General features: G+C 41.1%; 1 protein-coding gene across 3 annotated transcripts in view; it reads left to right on the forward strand.

Annotated features, from left to right (window-relative positions):
- Window positions 1-19,177, forward strand: part of NALCN (sodium leak channel, non-selective) — a 290,407-nt gene that overhangs the window by 105,188 nt on the left and 166,042 nt on the right. For all 3 annotated transcript variants that reach the window (XM_029936476.1, XM_029936474.1, XM_029936475.1), the window contains exon 10: window positions 11,523-11,654. In XM_029936476.1, the coding sequence (XP_029792336.1) occupies window positions 11,523-11,654 (132 nt within the window). The remainder of the gene's footprint in view (window positions 1-11,522; window positions 11,655-19,177) is intronic.

A 19,177-nucleotide genomic window follows, 5' to 3' on the forward strand; every position in this document is an offset into this window, starting at 1 on the left:
GGGCTCAAACCCAGGAACCACAAGATCATCACCTGAGCGGAAATTGGATGCCTAACTGACAGAGCTACATGGCATTGTTTTATATATAGTCATAGGCTACTTATGTTTTATGTTGATTCCTTCTTCTTCTGGTAAATGTAACCATTTATTTGTTGCTTTTCTTTTCAAACGATTCCTAGGAATTCTGTGCAATTCTGCATCACTTCTAACTGAGAAGACATTGAAATATTAGAAAGCTACGTCTAAAATACTAGTGCTTGCCTGTGGATGCACACCTCTTGCCTTCTTTGGGCATTAGCGCCGTTCCATTCCGTGGGATTCCCAAAACCATTCAGAAAGTTTCTTCGGTGTGTCCTTCATGGTGCCACTCAGAAAAGTGAAAAGTTTCAATAGACTCTTTTAACATCAGCCGGTCGTTTGGTGTTTAAATTCCATTCTCGCACAGGCAACAGCTGCATGAATGGGTCACTCTAATGCACGATTAAAAGTTCTGTTCAGTTGGAGCCTCAGTCCTCAGCTGCCACACTGACAAGCCATTTTCCCCCCTGCCTCTCAGGTAGGGGTTTTCATCTCTTGACAGTTTGACAGATGTGGCTGCACAGTTGAGCCACCTTCCAAAACACACTCAGTGATCTATTACCGTGAAGAAAGTCGCTGACAAGAAAATGAAAGTATGCATGAGTCCTGGCTTGCTCGAGCTCAATTTCTCTCTGGTAACATCGTGCGCCTCCATCTGTAAAGAGCAGAGATAATAGGCTCTTACCATAAGTAGGTCAAATGGTGACAAAATTATTACCCTAGTGTTTTAATGCTTTTTGAGAAAATTTCCACTGAAGGCAGGGATTGGGGGAGGTGAACTGTGTGATGTGTGTATTTCAAGTGATGAAGTGACATCCTAAGCACTTCTCAGACGTCTGTCTTCTTAATGAACCTTCCCGGAAACTGGCAGACAATCTCAAGAATTGATTGAACCCAGGAGAATGTCGCTTCCATCCACAAGCAAACCTCCGCTCTACTCATAGACCCAGGTGACGAGACAGTGCGGTCCAGCGGAGACTGGCCCAGGAGAACCGGGGCGGGGCAGTTTGCTGTGTCTCCCAGAGCCTCCACTCGCTGACCTGAAAAATGGGGATAGTAACATCTCTGAGGGTTTTGTGAGATTTAGAAATGATGGGCGTAAAATGCCTAGCGCGGTGCGCGGGATGCTGTGGTCACAAGGTCATAGAAATGACCGTCATGGCTATGAGCACTTGCAGAAGCCGGTTCTCATGCACACCTGCAGGCCGGCGCCCTCCCAGCCTTGCCCCAGCCCTGCGTCTGCATCACGGGGCTGCGCTCTGAGAGCCCCACAGAGCTGCCCCGCTTCTTCTCATGAGCACATTACCCTTCTCATTTTGAAAACCACACGCACCGCTCCCTGACTCATTCCCACCTAGAAACGGGGTTTTTCTTGCGTCTCTGGAACCTGAGATGCACCCCTCACCATCCTCCCCAAGTCCAATCTGTCTTCAAGTCTATCATTAATTCAGTCTTTTGAATTTCCTTGAATCATCCCTTCCACCCCAACCGGATGCCCCTACCTTCAAAATCAGCGTCAAACGAAACTCCCTCAATACAGTGATCTCTGGCTGCTCAGCTAAGCTTGGTCACTTTCTTCTCGACTCCCTGCCGCCTCCACCACAGCTTTCACCTGAGAGGCGCTTAGCAGAAACTTGGGGGATTATACGTGAGTGTACACACGTACATGATCAAATTACACACGTACATGCTTTGGTCACGGAGCCGCACAGCCTCGCACACAGCAAACACATGTTCTTACCCTCCGGTTAGATGCCAGTGACCCCTCTCCCGAATCCCGGCGCGCACACACGCGCTAGTCCTCAGTTCTAACAGCAGAACATGAAACAACTGGCTTGGAAGGCAAGTTTCGGGGGATACAAGGAATAAAAAAATAACTCCAGAAGAATCTGAAATAAGAAAAACAGGGAGAATAAAGTAGCTATAGACAAAGCAGCACAAACAAAAGGTAAAAGAAGGTAGCTAGACGGCTCATTGAGGGAGGGGCCCCTGGATGCCTCAGTGGGTTAAGACTCTGGATTTCGACTCAGGTCAAGATCTCATGTTCTCGGGACCGAGCTGTGCATGAGGCTCTGCGCTGACGGTGTGCGGCCTGCTTGTTATCCCCCCTCCCTGTCCCTCTGCCCCTCTGCTGCTTCCTCTCTCTTTCTCTTGCTTTCTCAAAATAAATATTATACATTAAAAATTTTAATTGAAAGAGTACAGTTTTAGTCTTGGCCAAACCAGTTATGGCTGAATTAACTAAAGAGAGGAATCAGTTGTGCAGATTTTTAATTCTAAATATTTTATACATATCTATTTATATACTCTACATATTTACTTAGATAAATAGAATATAGATGTAGTTCAAGTGATAATTAAAGTCAGAATAGAGACCAGACATAATTTAAAAAGATAAAATTATTAATACTATTCTGTTTTTATTGATTTGTCTTCTGTTGATCAAATGGTTTTGCATCTTTGATTTTTGAGACTCCTTGGAAGAAAGGAATATTCAAAACATCTTTAAAATTATTTGCGTTTCAGATGATCCCAAACTAAATTCCTATATTGTTGTGTATTTTCATCTTCCAGTTTGAGTAAGTCCCATGATCCTTCAGTATTTACATTTATATTAATCAGGAGACCTTTACTAACTTATGCCAGGCATTCATAACATAGTCTTTGGAGACAATTTTCCATTCAATGTTTGTTACATTGTCACCTTTCGAAAAAGTGAAGGATACATTTTTCTTCTTCTGAGTCTTGATTTCTGGGGTTGAATATGCAACCCTCCATAAGGTCTCCAGTTGGGGTTTTAAGTTGCTCTGTATTTTCTCAGTGTTCGGCACAATTAGTGCACTTGAAGGGCGTGAAGGAACACTGTGATCCTTCCCAGCTCGACAGCTGATGACAGGTTTGGACAGAGTAAAAAAAAAAAAACAAAAACCTGTCATTTCATAGTTGGTATAATTCTTGTGTATTTTTTCAATCCCTCAAATTTGTTTTTCTCTCTTTCCAAATAATTTAAATATGTCAAAATGAATCTCCCAATTCAAGATACTATATACTATATTAAACAATTAATTGTTTAATTCTGAATTCATCAGATGTAACAATCTAAGCCCTTCCCTGTGGTAGATCTGCAGTTTATTTAACATGACCGCTATTTATTTTTATTTTTTTTTAATTTTTAAAAAATGTTTTATTTCATTTGAGAGAGAGAGAGATAGTGTGAGCAGAGGAGGGTCAGAGAGAGAGGGAGACATAGAATCTGAAGACGGGCTCCAGGCTCTGAGCTGGCAGCACAGAGCCCAATGCAGGGCTCAAACCCACAAACCATGAGATCATGACCTGAGCCGAAGTTGGATGCTCAACCGACTAAGCCATCCAGGTGCCCCACAGGACCGCTATTTAAATTCATGTTTGAATTTGTGGTTCCCTTCTTGAATTTAAAACAAAAGTTTGGGTGCCTGGTGGCTCAGCCGGTTGAGCATCCGACTTCCGCTCAGGTCATGATCTAACAGTTCATGGGTTCAAGCCCCATATTGGGCTCTATGCTGACAGCTCAGAGCCTGGAGCCTGTCTTCAGGTTCTATGTCTCCCTCTCTCTCTGACCATCCCCTGCTGATGCTGTCTTTCTCAAAAATAATGTTAAAAAAATTTTTTTAAAACAACAAAAAGATAAAACAAAAGTTTTATGTTCATTTGCCCACCATTTAATACAAAAAATAAAAGTAAACATATACAAGTAAATTTCAAGTGATTCTATGTCTAGACATTTTAATTAGCTATGGGAATGTCAATGAACGTGCCCAAAGATCTTAACATTGTCATAGTTTAAGCGTCCCCTACCTAGCAGCCCTGTTGTGGGCCTTCCTAACTTCTCACTAAAGTACTCATGAAGATAAAGAGAAACTCACAACTGTACTGATAGCTAGGCACCTTTTGTCAAAATCTGGTGAGGCTGTGTAGTAACTACATGGCCTATGGAGCCCTCGTGAGAAAGTAGAACATGTTAGTTTCCGCACTCTGGCGTTTCCCTTACAATTGGCTGTAGGTCAGAACCAGAGGACTGTGAGGAAGGAACGACCCAGGTGACCATCCCTGATGGAGGCTTATTGCTGGAACGCATGCAGTGGCCTCCCCAGCCAGCCGTCACCCTGGGTCCTGTTGTGCCCAGGACTGACTGGTGCAGCTCCTTGGAATCAAATGCAAATAGAAGGTTATATTTCTAGAAACAAGATTATATTATTTGAACTTAAGTGTCCTCATTTGTTTTACCTACTTTGCATTAATACATCTAAAAAAGAGGATCGAGACTGAGAAGGGTCTATGTGAGTGCCCTTGGCATTATGGGTCATGATGGGCCTCTAAGTATCAAAACGACACAATATATATACCCTCCAGCCTAGAGTAATGAGCAGGTGCCAGAGAGCTGGGACAGCTGGCCGTGGGCAGCGGTGTGCTTGCAAAGGTTTAAAATGTTTAACAACCATCTCGAAGTGGGAGGGTCCTGATTGGTAGCCTTTGCTAATCTCCATGGTGTTACCTGTTCCCATGATGGCCAATTTCCAGTTAACAACATGACGCTGAACATGAAATTAGAGAAAGGAGACGTGACAGCTGCATCTCCAGCACACCACAGGTGGGGCAACTGTGTTCCCGCCTTCGGTGCGAGATGGTATATCTATCTATATATAACAAAATTTTGATAATCCCATCTGAAGCACCTAGTTTCTAAGGTCACTATAAGGTGGAAGAGAGAGTTTGAAGAAGCCACACCCTTTCTAAATTGCCCCTTTCAAAATGACACATTTCTGTTCCAGCAATGAAAACCACTCTTCCTGGCCCCACTTCAGTGCTCATAGACTAAGTGATGACATCAGCTCTGTGCTCCAGGAAACGGTGTTGATGGGTGTATTAGATGGCATTTGCTAAACAGCAGGCCACCCCTAGAATGTAATGGCCTATACAACAGACACTAATGTTTGCTCACGAATCTGGGGCTCCGCTGCCAGCCTCATCTAGTGTCTGCAGTCAGCCAGCATCCTCAGCAGCTCATGCGCTGGCATTTCTGCCTCTGGTGCACGGCAGACTCTGGGGGAAAGAAGACGGGGTCATGACCACCATGCCGCAGGCCTGCCTGGAGAGTGTGATGGCTCAGGGTTCCAGGAGGTGCAAGCGTAAGTCTCAACCCACAAATATTTTCTAAATCTTTGTTTACGTCACCTTTGCTGTTGTCTTACTACCAAACCAAGTCACATGGCTAAGTCTGGAGTCAGAGTGGGAGGGCGCTGCCAGGGTTGTGGCTGCAGGAGGGAGGTTCAGTTCCAGGCTCTGCCACACAGGCTAAAAGAAATTTCAGCCACTGGCTTAGCATAATAGTCCCTCTTAGTGGCGAGGCATGCATTTCTTCTCATCAAAATCTAGTTTGGGTTATACAGTCTGGAGTTGGCATTTGGAAAATGTTGATAACAGTAATAGATACTTGTGTGACGATTTGTGATTTAACATCTAACTTGACTCTTGCAGAGTAGAGTGATATGCTCATGCTGGCCAGAGACAAAAGTGTCTTACTAAACTCTTCCTTCTTTCTACAATTTGTCTTCCATGTTCGGGATTCTCTTACCTGGCTTACTGTCCAGGAAAGGAAGCAGCTCGGTCAGGACTTGACCTGTCTTCACGGTATCACAGTCGCTTGGTACCTTTGAGAGAAGTCACTTGTGGGTGTCCTTCTATCTCCTAGCTCTCCCGGGACAGGCCAGGGGCAGGCAGATGAGAAAGGCAGAGTTTCTAAGGACATCTACTGGTTCTGTTTTCAGTCTTGATATAAATATATTTGTTTTTTAACACAAATTCTTTGTATCGGACAGCACTATTTTGTATATTGATTATAGAAGTAACATACATCCAGATGTCTTCTAAAGACAGGAAGCAAAAAAATGTACCACGTGCACATGAGAGACTTATTTTAGGTTTATGCACTTGGTCTTTTACATTATGTTCTTGTTCGTATGCTCATGGCCGGTTTGAGAGTTTTCATCTGGTAATTGTGTTGTTCTCCAAATGTTTATTTTGAAATCTAATTAAAACACAGTTTTAGTACATGCCTGATGCAATGTTCAGTGCCTGAAATGTGTTTACCAAGGTAGGTAGGATATTTTATTCTCTCAAGCAGCAATTTATTTATTTTTATTTTTTAAAATAGTTTATTGTCAAATTGATTTCCATACAACACCCAGTGCTCTTCCCCATAAATGCCCTCCACCATCACCACCACCTCTTTTCCCCCCTCCCCCTTCAACCCTCAGTTCGTTTTCAGTATTCAATAGTCTCTCAGGTTTTGCTTCCCTCTCTCTCCCCAACTCCCTTTCCCTCTTCCCCTCCCCCTGGTCCTCCATTAGGTTTCTCCTGTTCTCCTGTTAGACCTATGAGTGCAAACATATGGTATCGGTCCTTCTCCACCTGACTTATTTCGCTTAGCATGACACCCTCGAGGTCCATCCACTTTCCTACAAATGGCCAGATTTCATTCTTTCTCATTGCCATGTAGTACTCCATTGTATATATATACCACCTCTTCTTGATCCACTCATCAGGTGATGGACATTTAGGCTCTTTCCATGATTTGGCGATTGTTGACAGTGCTTCTCAAGCAGCAATATAAAGAAAGATTTGATTTCTGAGCCATACTTTTCATTATCCCAGTTTATCCTTATTGTGGCCTCAAAGGCCACAGTTTTGATTTGTTGGATATTTGCCTGCACAATCTTCAGAATCTTTAAGGCACTATTTTATAAGCAAAATTCCTGAACAAATTAATAGTAATAGCTCCTATGAAGTACTCAAGCCAAATAATGGGATAGCGTAAGACCTTTTCGAAAGTCTATACACACCCATGGTCCCTCTCAAGATTAGTTCTCTCCCCTCACTTGATTTCTCATGTTGTACATTCTTACCTTCACCACAAGCGACTGATTGTATCTCTACCTTTAAGTGTTTTGAGTGTAACAAAAGTCCTGAGTGCAAGATGTCTGCTGCAGGCTTGACTCTATACTAATAGTCTCTCTTATAGTCATGTTGTAACCTGCAGACGTAGGTGCCCCACCTCCATTTCTCATAAGAAAACTGAGTCACAGAGAAGTGGACTCATGCACAGAGCCAAGATGTGAACTCAGCTCAGCCTGTCTGTAAAACTGACATTCCCACGCGCCCCCTCGGCGATCTTACACCCTACTGTAAGGATCAGATCATCTTCAGCTTTCAAATACAAGGTTCTCAAACTTGTTCCCTCTGTTTAATCAGAAACACTTAGCAAGGCTGCTCTCTCTTCTTGAGCATCAGAGGCACTGAGACTGCCTGTTAGAAGGCAAGAGAGCACCTACATTGGGTTCGAAACACCTGAGACTACTTTCTACCCCTAGGAGCTTGGAAGTCGACTTATCCCTCCCTTATGCTTTCTGCATACATGAAAGGCGATAACAAAATGCCTACTGCACAGAGTTGTTGATTACATGAAAATTTTGCATTGTGGTGCATCAAAGTGTGCAGTATAGTTGCACCAAAACTTGCCACTAACCAAGCACCCAAATGGTAGCTCTTGTTTTGGTAACACATCTTGTTGGTGTCAACTTGAGTTGAGTGAGGATCTCTCCTCATATTCGGTGTAGACTTCAATATAAAGAAAAGTGACCTTTCTTGTTCTTCCACTTGAAGCAGAGCTGGGTGGAACTCCCTGGTGTGGAAGAATTTTGTAGCACTGGTGTTCTTTACAATCAGGTTTCATGGGAGACAGTTGGAGCTGGTGTATGTCAATATCACGAACAATATTTGTATTAGATTCCTATTCTGCTGTAACAAATCACCACAAATTTATTGACTTAAACCAACACATTATTTACAGTTCTATTGGTCAGAACTCCAAAGTAAGTTTCACCTGGCTAAAATGAAGGTGACAGGAAGGCTGCATTACTTCTGGAGATGTAAGGAGGAAAAACTTTCTTGCCTTTTCTGGACTCTAGCCACCACCTGCACTCCTAGACTTTATGAAAGAGTCTCTGAGGGTGTCTTCATAATACTCCCCGAAATGGTTGGAAAGTCAACACACACTTTTGTCTTCATGAACCTGGTGTAGTTGTTTTTTGATCATGGAGTTGGAGTGGGAGGATATGATGGTGTATCCCAATGTACTGTGATGGTGTATCCTAATGTATTACCGTACTGTTCCAGCAAGTATGTGTGCTATTCTATTCAGTGACTCTAGACTTTTAGACTCATGAAATGGTGAATTAAAAAAAAATACAGTTTAAACTGCTGCTGAAGGAGTATCCTCTGCCTCAGAGCCTCTCACACTTTAATATGCCCATTAATCATTGGCGACCTTGTTAAAAGTGCAGATTCTGATTCATCAGGGCTGCGATGGGGCCTGAGAATCTGTATTTCTAATAGGTTCCCAGGAAGCCCCTGGCTCAAGGACCACAGTCTGGGTAGGAAGGCTCCCGAGCATTACTGCCAGATACTCTGCCTTGGTGATGGTTTTGCTATAGTCTCCTATTTGCATTTTGGCAATTCCAGTGGTCACATACAGAAATTGTTATTTCTGGGATCAAAGCCAAACTAAAAATATATGTAAAGCTTGTCTGATTTCTTAAAAATATAAACCAAGATGATATTGCAATTGAAGAGAACCTTAAAAAATGGAATGTGTATGCAGGATCCAAAGAATCTTATACTATATACAAAAATATCTACATACGTGAATAAACATACACACATGTATAAGTGTGTTTATATATGTATATACATATCCACATTCATATTAAATAATTCTGAAAAATCTCAAGTTACATAATATTTTGTGGCTCTGACTCCACTTTAGCATCTCCCTTTACATTAATCTTTATAAGAAAATAAAAAATTGGGGCGCCTTGGTGGCTCAGGAGTTAAGTGTCAGACTTTGGCTCGGGTCATGATCTTGCAGTTTGTAGGTTCGAGCCCTACATCTGGCTCTCTGCTGTCAGTGCAGAGTCTGCTTCAGATCCTCTGTGTCCTCTTTCTCCCCACTTGCACTCTCCCTCTCAAAAATAAATATATTTTTATAAAAGAAAAAAATAGAAGAGTATAAATTTGGACTGTCCTATAGATAAAATCAGGAGTCTAAACATAATGTTTCTAGCTCTCTGCATTAAGGAAAGTGACAGCCAGTGTCAAATGCTGGTTGGATTGAATTGAACTGAAGTGGACCATGTCACCAGCTCTTACTTCAAAGCTAGAGTCACTGGTTCTAATATTCAGATTTAGCTACTGCACATACTGATCACCTTAATTCTTATTTAATATTTGAAAGTCATTACTTTGGAGAAAGTCAGCTAAGCAATGGTGATTATAGTGTATCAAAATCCATTGTAAGTGATTATTTTAATGACTCTGTACCAACAGGGACACGTAGACACTCAGACAAAAAACAACCTAATTATAACGACAGCACCAAAGTGAAGCTGTGACAGTTACAAAACCAATTTAAAAGTTTTTTGACAGCCGTGGCTGAAAGCTTTGTTTGGATCTTTCAGTAATAACAGTTTACTTAAGACACAAATCCACAGCTAAGGAAAATAGAAAGAGAGAGTTGTGGCTTTTCTGTCATGCAGATAAAGTAGAAATCAGCTGAAATGTTTTTAATAGAACATTATGTTGAAAAGAATATAGGAAAGGAATAATAGTTATGGAATTTAACTCTCACAATGCAGGGAAGACTAAATAACAATAAAAATTCTGGTGGGAAAAGAAAGTTGCCAACTGATTTGCCTATCTTGTTATGAAGGTCAGAGTTCCCGCGAGCAAATTGATGTGCATTTACATGTGTTGATTGGCAGTTCTGGAATTTGATTCTGTATTACCTATAAAATAAAGTCAAAGTCACACGGATGTAAGGATGCCTCCCGAGTCGTGCCGACACAAAACCTTACCAAATATCTGCTTTTCCAGTGGCTCTGATGTCTCTCAAATTAATAGATCTTATCCCTCTTATTTATCTCTCTTCGACTCAGTCCAATACACAACATAGTTAATTCTTTGACTTTGGACAGTTAATTTCCCATTCCTGGACAGAAAAATGCCTGATTCCCAGAACTGCATTTATTTTATTGCAAATCTTTATAGAACACTTCTAATATGCAAGCACTTGGTCCACGCGCTTTATGGATATTGACTCCTTTAAAAAGGTAACAACCTTCCGAATGACCATGGTTATCTCCATTTGACTAATAAGAAAACTGAGGCACAGAGAGGCTTAGCTAACTTGCCAACAGCAACAAAACTTGTAAGTGGTGGAATTTCTGCTCTGTGCAATTTGGTTTGGAGCCCATGTCCTTATAGACAAGCACAAGAGTGATGAAGGCCACGGGCGGTCACGTATATGGATGCATAAGACGGCAGCTCGACTCACAGTACTCAGAGGAGCAGTCCTGAGTCCCGTTTCTCTTTTCCCATCTCGAGGCTCTGCTATGGTTAGGTTCTTTTAGTTGCAAAGACTGAAGACTTTTCTTTTTTTTTTTCCATAATATTTTATTGTCAAATTGTTTTCCATACAACACCCAGTGCTCTTCCCCTTAAGTGCCCTCCACCATCACCACCACCTCTTTTCCCCCCTCCCCCTTCCCCCACAACCCTCAGTTCATTCTCAGCATTCAATAGTCTCTCAAGTTTTGCATCCCTCTCTCTCCCCAACTCTCTCTCCCTCCTCCGCTCCCCTTGGTCAAGTCAGATTGAATGTGAGGATCCATGTCCCTAACATGCCAGGAAGCAACAGCGCCTTAACACATGGTGGCACTTATCTCTGGAATTTGGCTCCAAGGGACGTGACTTAGTGGTTTGTTGTTTTGCTCTCAGGTCTTAGTGGTTTGTTGTTTTGCTCTCAGGTCCTTTCCGTCGGCCAGCTTCTGTCTCCTATTTTTTGCTGCCCAAGGCCCTTGGCGTGCACTCTCTCCTTTTGGATATTGTCTCCCCCGTTGGGGGCAGTGGGTCTCAGAATGGACTTTAAACAGACTTGGTTGGGTGTGGAGCCCACATCTACTGTGTACTTGCTGTGTGATCTTGGACAAATGACTTTATCTCTCTGAACTCACTGGGAAAAGTGAGTAATATATCCTGCTGTGTAGGGCTATGGTGGAGATTATTAAAAGAGATAAAGTAAATCACATACTTCTAGTATAGCCTGAAATAGTTAGCGTTCAATACATGGTAGCCATTACAGTAATGGGCTTAGATTTGAACGCCTAACCATTTCATCTCAGTGTAGGCAGTAGACTTGGGTCCAAACGATGGGGCCACCTACAATACTTGTGTGACAGTGGGAAAGTTCATGAACTTTGCTGAGCCTCGATTTTCTTCTCTATAAAACTGAGGTAACTTCCTAGAGTGCTTTTTTTCTCTTTGTTAAGAGTTTATGTGTTTTGCCTCCTCAGCAAATGATGCGGTCATCAGTTTTCCACATGTTCATTCTGAGCATGGTGACCGTGGACGTGATCGTGGCCGCCAGCAACTACCACAAAGGGGAAAGCTTCAGGAGGCAATACGATGAGTTCTATCTCGCAGAGGTAAGCGACCCGCTTGGGTGCACGTGACTTTTCCACTTTTCCAGAGAAAGGTGAACCTCCAAGAGTGCTTTTTATGAATATGAAGAGTAAAACCAATTTGCATATCACTTGACTTTGACCAAAGCTGATTCGTTGTCTTCTTCGTGTTTCTTTGGCCGCCATGCTGCCTGGCTCATTTTGTGTCATCCTCAGACTGGGTGATCTTCCCCACGGTTTCCCCTTGCCGAGGTAACCCCTTCAGCCTGGGGCTTACTCTTTGGAATCTGCTATGTTCATAGCCTCCTCTCATTTTCTCTCCCTTTCTCAAGTTGTGTTAGTCTGTTTCCTACTAAGTGTAAGCAGGCACAGACCCAGAAGACTGTAAACAAGCAAGTCAGCTCAGCAATACCAGGGAGAGGGCAGGAGGGAAATCCTGGTAACACAGATAATTTCTGTAGCCACTGAGGTGTTCCCACCTGCACTAACGATGTCAAGTCAGGGGCAGATAGGTTTAGTGATTAAATAAGCATTTTCTAGCACCCTACATATTACCCTAGAGTTTTGGAGTACTACTTTTTTTTTAATATTTATTTATTTCTTAGAGAGAGACAGAGCACAGTCAGGGGAGAGGCAGAGAGAGAAGGAGACACAGAATCCGAAGACAGGCTCCAGGCTCTGAGCTGTTGGCACAAAGGCTGATGCAGGGCTTGAACTCACGAACTGCGAGATCATGACCTGAGCTGAAGTTGGATACTTAACTGACTGAGCCACCCAGGCACCCCTGGAATATTATTTCTTATGGATTAACTTTGTTAATATTTGGTTCTTGAATATTTTAATGCTGTCCCGGGACTACTTTTTATTATGAAAACTTATTCCTAAAATACATCTCAGAATTCAATGATTACATATTTATGGAAAAATTGATTGACAGATAACTCTTTAGAATCCATATGTCTTTTCAGTGAGGTATTCATATACAGCTAAATTACACTTCAAGAAATCCAGTATATGAAAAAGTAAAGTTAAAAAGCAGAAAAATAGTGATTCAGTTATTTTTTATTATAAAAGCATTTTCCATGTAAAAAATCAATTTGCCATATAGCTGAGTTCTCTAAGATATCCAGAATTCTCTCAGCACATTTAAAAATGGATTTGGTTAATACAAATTCAATCCACCCACACATAAACTTTTCAGAAGAAGAATTGATGGCATACACCTATTGAATAGTAACATCTATGTGGGTATCAAGAAACATTTAAGGAGTCACTTATGAATTTCCCTCCTCATGGAGGCTTGTTGCCTGTAACAAAATATCATTTGTACTAAACTTTCACTGTGGTGTGATGCTGCTAATTGCTGTGTGATATATGGAGCTTACAGTTTAGCAAGATATGTAGTCAGTAAACAATAACTGCTTTGTGCTGCGGAGTCCCAGTGACCGAGGCTCACGAAGAAATTATATCCAGCCCGACACCTGAAAAGTTAGCATAATTTTGCTGCAAATCCACCACACAAAGATTGGATTGTCATTAAAAGCACAGGGAAACATGGACCAATGGTAATATTTGCAGGTGAATTTGTAATGCAAGGATCGCACTTTGAAGGAATCCCAATGAAGTTACTTCTTCCTGAAGCAGGAAGCAAGGTATATGTCCGGAGAGATAACAAGAGTATAAAATGGGAAGGTCAGGAGGAAGGAGAGAGGAAATGGATCTTGTAGAGAATGCAAAAAAAAAAAAAAAAGTAAATTAAAGATACATCAATTGCAGCGCTAAAGACCCAGCTGAATTTTGAGGCTACAAATTCATAATGATGACAATATAGACAGATTTGTCCCTTTGTAAGGTCTTGCCTAAAGGGGAGAAAAGCAACACTCAGCCTGAGCCAGCTTTGAAATTTTTTCAGGCTGGTGGACCTGAGAGGCCTAGAAGGTAAGGTTGTGATCAGAGAGTGGGATCCAAGATTTGGGATTTCAGAATAATCCTGGATAACTAAATACAAAATATGGAGTGTCACATGGATGAGTGGCTCAAACATAGTGATGGAGTTAAGGCAAGATGGAAGGGAGTATCAAACTAGGTGTCGGCTGAGTCTTCACATGACATTGAAGTCATTTGATGTGAGGCCAGTTCTTGGGGAGGGAGTGTGGGCAGGGGCATATAGAAGGGGCTGTTCGAGAGACTATAATGGCCAGCAGCCACAGGGAGAGTCCGGTGAGAGGATGTCTTACCCTGTTGGAATACACCTCAAAGGAGCGTTGAGGGCTAATGGATGGGCCATCTTTTCGTCATCCAAATGCTATCCTACGTGGACTATATGGGATGTTGGAGCTTGAGCATCCTCTTCTGGAAAGGGCTGTGGAGGAAGCCGCACATTTGTGACAGAACCAGCAGAGGAAGGACACAGGAAGCAGATCCAGTGAATTCAGTGAGCAGGGTAAGAGGATGTAGAAGAAATTGCTCAACATAGAATGAGACCCGAAGGTTAATTAAAGGCTCTGGGTGGAGAGCGGTAGGAAGATAGGTGAGATGGAAGCAGACACATTCTGCCTGGGAATCCGGGCAGAAATGGCTGCTGGTGATTGGGATTACGCTAGTCTCTTGGGAGCGAGTTTTGTCTGCTGGTGAAGAAGTCCTGGACCTTGGAGATCACATTAGCATTTCTTGTGTAGCACTGCCCAGGGTTGGAACTCGGTCATAGTAAATCAGCCCTGTAGGATGAACACCGAGGCCATCCACAGGGAACATAGGAATAGAACAGAATGCTTTGGTAAATTTTACCTGATTTTTTCACATATGAATTCGATCTCTTCCCTAATGTGTTTATGTGTTAGCTCATTTGTGATCATGAAATGACAACAGAACTTCAAATAATTTAAAATAGAGTTCGCTGATACTATTTAAGTGCATTGGGAGAACCCAGGTCTAGTTGGTAAATCCTTGCTATTTGCTTTTTGTATATAGTATTAAAAATTAAAAAATAAATAAATAAATAAGCCAGCCAGGCAGGATTCTACAGCAGACGCTTATGTTTGTTACATGTCCACAAACTGTTGCTTCCTTCCCAAACCACTGAAAAGAAATTTGACTTTAGTCAACTAGGTGGTGGTGATTCCGTTCATTTTACAACCTTGTGGACATTGCTTTATTCTTTATTGTTAAAGCATTCAGAATTTGTTCCAATTCTATAAGTGATTTTGGGTATCTGAGCTTCCCAAACACAATTGGCCTTTATTCAGACTTCTCATATCAGAAACTTCGACATGAATCAAAATGATTTGTTTCAAATGAGTATTCCTAAGTTATTTCAATCAAACTTACTTTCTTTTTAATAAAATACTCTCTTTTTTAAAGTTTTCAAGGACAGTTGGAGTTTTAAGTCAGTGTCGATGAACTTTTTCTTGAAGAGCTAGATAATGAACACCAGAGGCTTTTCAGGTCACATGCTCTTTGTCTCAACTACCCAACTCTACCACCGCGCAGAAGTTGAGTGTGGGCCCAGAGTGGTGGTGTTCGGAAAGAATGGTATTGACAAGAGCAAGCAGCGGGCACGATCTTGGTTTAAGCCACAGGAGCAGACAGTATGTCAACTGACATCTTTATGAGTTAAATTCAAATATGCCAATACTGACAACAGGAATAGCTGCCATTTGGGGGAAAGTCTATTATGTTGCCACATGTTTTAAAGGAATTTATTAACCCATTTGAGTCTTAAAATTGCCGTAATAGCAGAAATTCAAGTTTACAGACTTAACAGCGATTCCGTATTTAAGACAATAGCATTATGTAATGTGTTAGAAAGTTTGTTTTTAAAATAGATCATAAAAGGGCCTGAGGTAGTTTTTCGAGTTCCTATATACTCCAGGATAATTTCCAAAATCCAAAATAGACCATTGTACCCATGAAAGTCAACTTGCAGTTCACAAAACATCTTTGAAGCATAAATGAAGCTGCTCGGCTGTTTCACTCTATAGCTGGAGACCAGTTTTGCTACGTTGGACCAATTAACCTAAATTTAAAATTAGTTAAGAAACAGGAAAAAGGTGGGTTTGTTAGGCTATGCATAAACACAAAAAGATATATTTACTTCCTTTTGTAAGAGTTTTCATTTTTAATTCAGATCAAACACAATACATATGATACGTAAAATCACATTTTTAGAATGAACATACTTATATTTTAAATTGGATGCTCTCATCTTCTTACATAATAAAACATGAACAATACTTTCCTGTTGTCATATAAAAATACAGAAACATATCAGGGTATCCATTAGACTGTACAGTTAACAGAAATTTATCAGCACAGTATTATGCATTGAAGATTAACAATGTTAACAAAATTCCTCTTTAAGAAAGTCACCAGTCGGAGTGCCTGGGTGGCTCAGTTGGTTGGGCTCTGACTTTGGTTCAGGTCATGATCTCACGGTTCATGGGTTCGAGCCCCGCGTCGGGCTCTGTGCAGACAGCTAGCTCAGAGCCTGGAGCCTGCTTCAGATTCTGTGTCTCCCTCTTTCTGACCCTCCCCTGCTCATGCTGTCTCTCTCTGTCTCTGAAAAAAAAAAAAAGAAAGAAAGAAAAGAAAGTCACCAGTGACAGGAGAGCGAGCACAATGAAACGAGCGATGAAGAACAGCATGTGTGTCTGTAGGTTTCTGTTCAGGAGACGTTTCCTTTGTTTAGAACTCCAGGATGTGTCTTCCATTTCCCGTGTTTCTGTGACAGCAGTGTCTTTGAGGCAGAAAGGCTTTTGTAAAACATGGACTCAGTTTTCTTCTTTCAGAAAATCATCTTTTCTAGAAAAGTGATTCTGTGTCCCTCTGAGGACATCTGGCTCTATGATATTTGTTAAAATGACATTAAATGAAAGAACCATTTGTTTTGGTTCCAATAAAATCTGACACCCATACTTCAGCTCATTAATCATAAGAAATGACCAAATTAAGAAAGTAACTCATTGCTGTAACAGCAGACTTTCAGATTATCAAGAAGTTTAATTTCCTTTCTGGAAAACTTCATTAAATAGGTTTCTGCTGGCAATAACTTTTGTGGTCCTTTTTTCTAAAGGACTTGGACAGTACCCTTTTAGGGGAAAAATCATATAATAATGCCATTTTCAACTATTCAGTGACTTTTCAAAAGTTTGCTCTTTAATTTTGTAGAATCCCTAAGGAATGCTATCAACTAAGAGCAGGTGATTTACAGACAACTCTAGAGTGATGCAGATAATCCTCTATTTTGGTGTTGTTGAATCTGAATTTCATTTAGGAGAACAGGGTTACCTGAATTGAATTTCTCGCAACTTTTGTCCTGTAATCTACTTTTGTGACAGATTTGCCTTCATTTTCTCATAATGTCCATTATGTTTCTTTGAAAGTGTGAAATAGAGACCACAACAGAATTCTTGGATGATATATTCCAAATATCTTTCCTCTATGTGGGTGGTATCTCTCTCATTTTATCTTCTCGGACCTGCATGGCACAATCAGCTCATTTATAATTTGTCACCTATGAATGTTCACACATTATTCATCAAATTAAAAGGGCAAAACAATTTCTACTGTTGCATATATATGATGCATGTCATTTTCCAGTGGTTGTGTTTCTCCTTAGCTTCAGAAATTTGGCAGTCATCTTACTGTTTTACCTGCTAGTCCCAGAAGTCCGATTACAACTTCTTTTAGAAAACAAGCATTTAATTTCTCCTACTTTTCACTTGAAAAAAAAAATATTTCCTGGAAACAAATGTAATACTGTTTCTTAGAACAACTCCTTTAATTTCTAAATCTGAACTCCATTATTGGCAATTTTCTTGAGGACAAGAGGGTTTGTTACAGTACATATTAGATTCTGTAAGTATTACTAGAACATGAAAATTTGGAAGAGGAATAGTGGAATGTGGTGCTTAAAGAACTCGTATAACCTCCATTCCTAAAAATGTTACTTGAACTCTGCCATAGTGACATCAAACCAGATATATCTATAAAATATGCGTTTTCAGCAGGGGTGAAAACACCTCTAAAGGGGTAAAAATTGGTTCTTAGAGAGGCCCAAAACTCTTAATCTTTCTATATATAGAGCAGAGATAGGTATGTGAAAAAAATATATATCTTTGGTATTAAAATTCCATATGGGGGGGTGATTAGGAGCAAAATATCTAAAATGACTGCTTGTTGGGGAGGAGGGGGGTGGTGAAAAGAACGATTGGAAAACACTGACAGGAGAATTGTAAGGAGAAAGAAATATTTTGTTTTCTTCATGCGCTGTTTCAAGTTGTTTCAAGTAATGTGACAAAAATGGTTATGGGAAGTTTATCACACTCTTAACAAGTCTTACCTTCTCTCTTTAAAAAAAAAAAAAGGTGAGTGTTGACTTGTAAGCTCTCACACATGGTGTAATGGACTGCAAAGATGAAGGGTCCCAGGGCACCCTGTCCACGGCGGGGCGGGGGGACCGCGGAGCGAGGGGCCACGGCAGTGGTGTGAGCCCTCCCAGGTCAGGAATGCCGAGGGGAGGTCCACCCTGCCATGGGTTGCAGTGCTGACCACCTGGGGTTTGTCGAAAGCCCAAGATGGGACACGTTTCTACATGATTCTCATGGCCGTTTCTTCCAGGTAGTTGGGTTCTGCAGAAAGCCCTTTTGTATGGCCAACAGCAGGACCCTGGCAAGTTCCTCCTCGGTCCAGCCATTGTCAAGGCTCAGTTCACTGACACGGGCTTGAGCCGCCCACCGAGAAAGGTTGCTATCTCTTCCCCCTCCCTGCATTCACTCTGATACTTCTAAACTTACATTCGTCTGAAGTGAAATCCTGCACTAAGCCCTCTAGCCTACACCAAAATCGCCACTGAGCATGTAAAATAATTTCATTTTCCTAGCCCTCCTTTAATTCCTGACATAGTTCTTCCCTATACCAGAATAACCCATTGTTACAAGTACGTCACATATATTTTCATGTATAACATTTTTCACAAAATTTTACCACTTTGGGATTACTGTTTCTCAGAGAACTAGAATGCTAGCTTATAATAATGAACAAATTCTGTTAAAAATGAGGTATTTGTTTGATCCATGAGTACTGAAATCAGGAACTCTGGTAGAAAAATTAGTGGGAATATAGTACTTATATATAATCACATCACAATTTGCTAAATCCTTTTCTAGTGGCTCTTACTAGGCTTGAAAAGCATATAGGTTTTCCCACTGAGCAAATAATAATGCAAATGGATCCAGCTACATATTTAATTATGAATTATGATCTTTGGAAGAGATCATACCACACCATTGATAGCAAATGCAAAGTTACTAAAGTGATTAATTGTGTTTAAATATAATTTGACAATCTATTTAGATATATTTCAGGTATTTATGACTAGTTCCCTATTTTTAAAAAAACACTTTGCTATGGATTTCATTCTTTCCTTTGGAAGGAAAATCTGAAAATACAGGTGAGCTTAGAAATGTATGTGAGGGTGCCTGTCACCGCCCACTCTTCTGATGCGAGAGCCAGGTCAGGCTACCGATTGGACCTTCGGGACACACATG

Source organism: Suricata suricatta, chromosome 4 (assembly GCF_006229205.1).
Source record: "Suricata suricatta isolate VVHF042 chromosome 4, meerkat_22Aug2017_6uvM2_HiC, whole genome shotgun sequence".
Lineage (NCBI taxonomy): Eukaryota > Metazoa > Chordata > Mammalia > Carnivora > Herpestidae > Suricata > Suricata suricatta.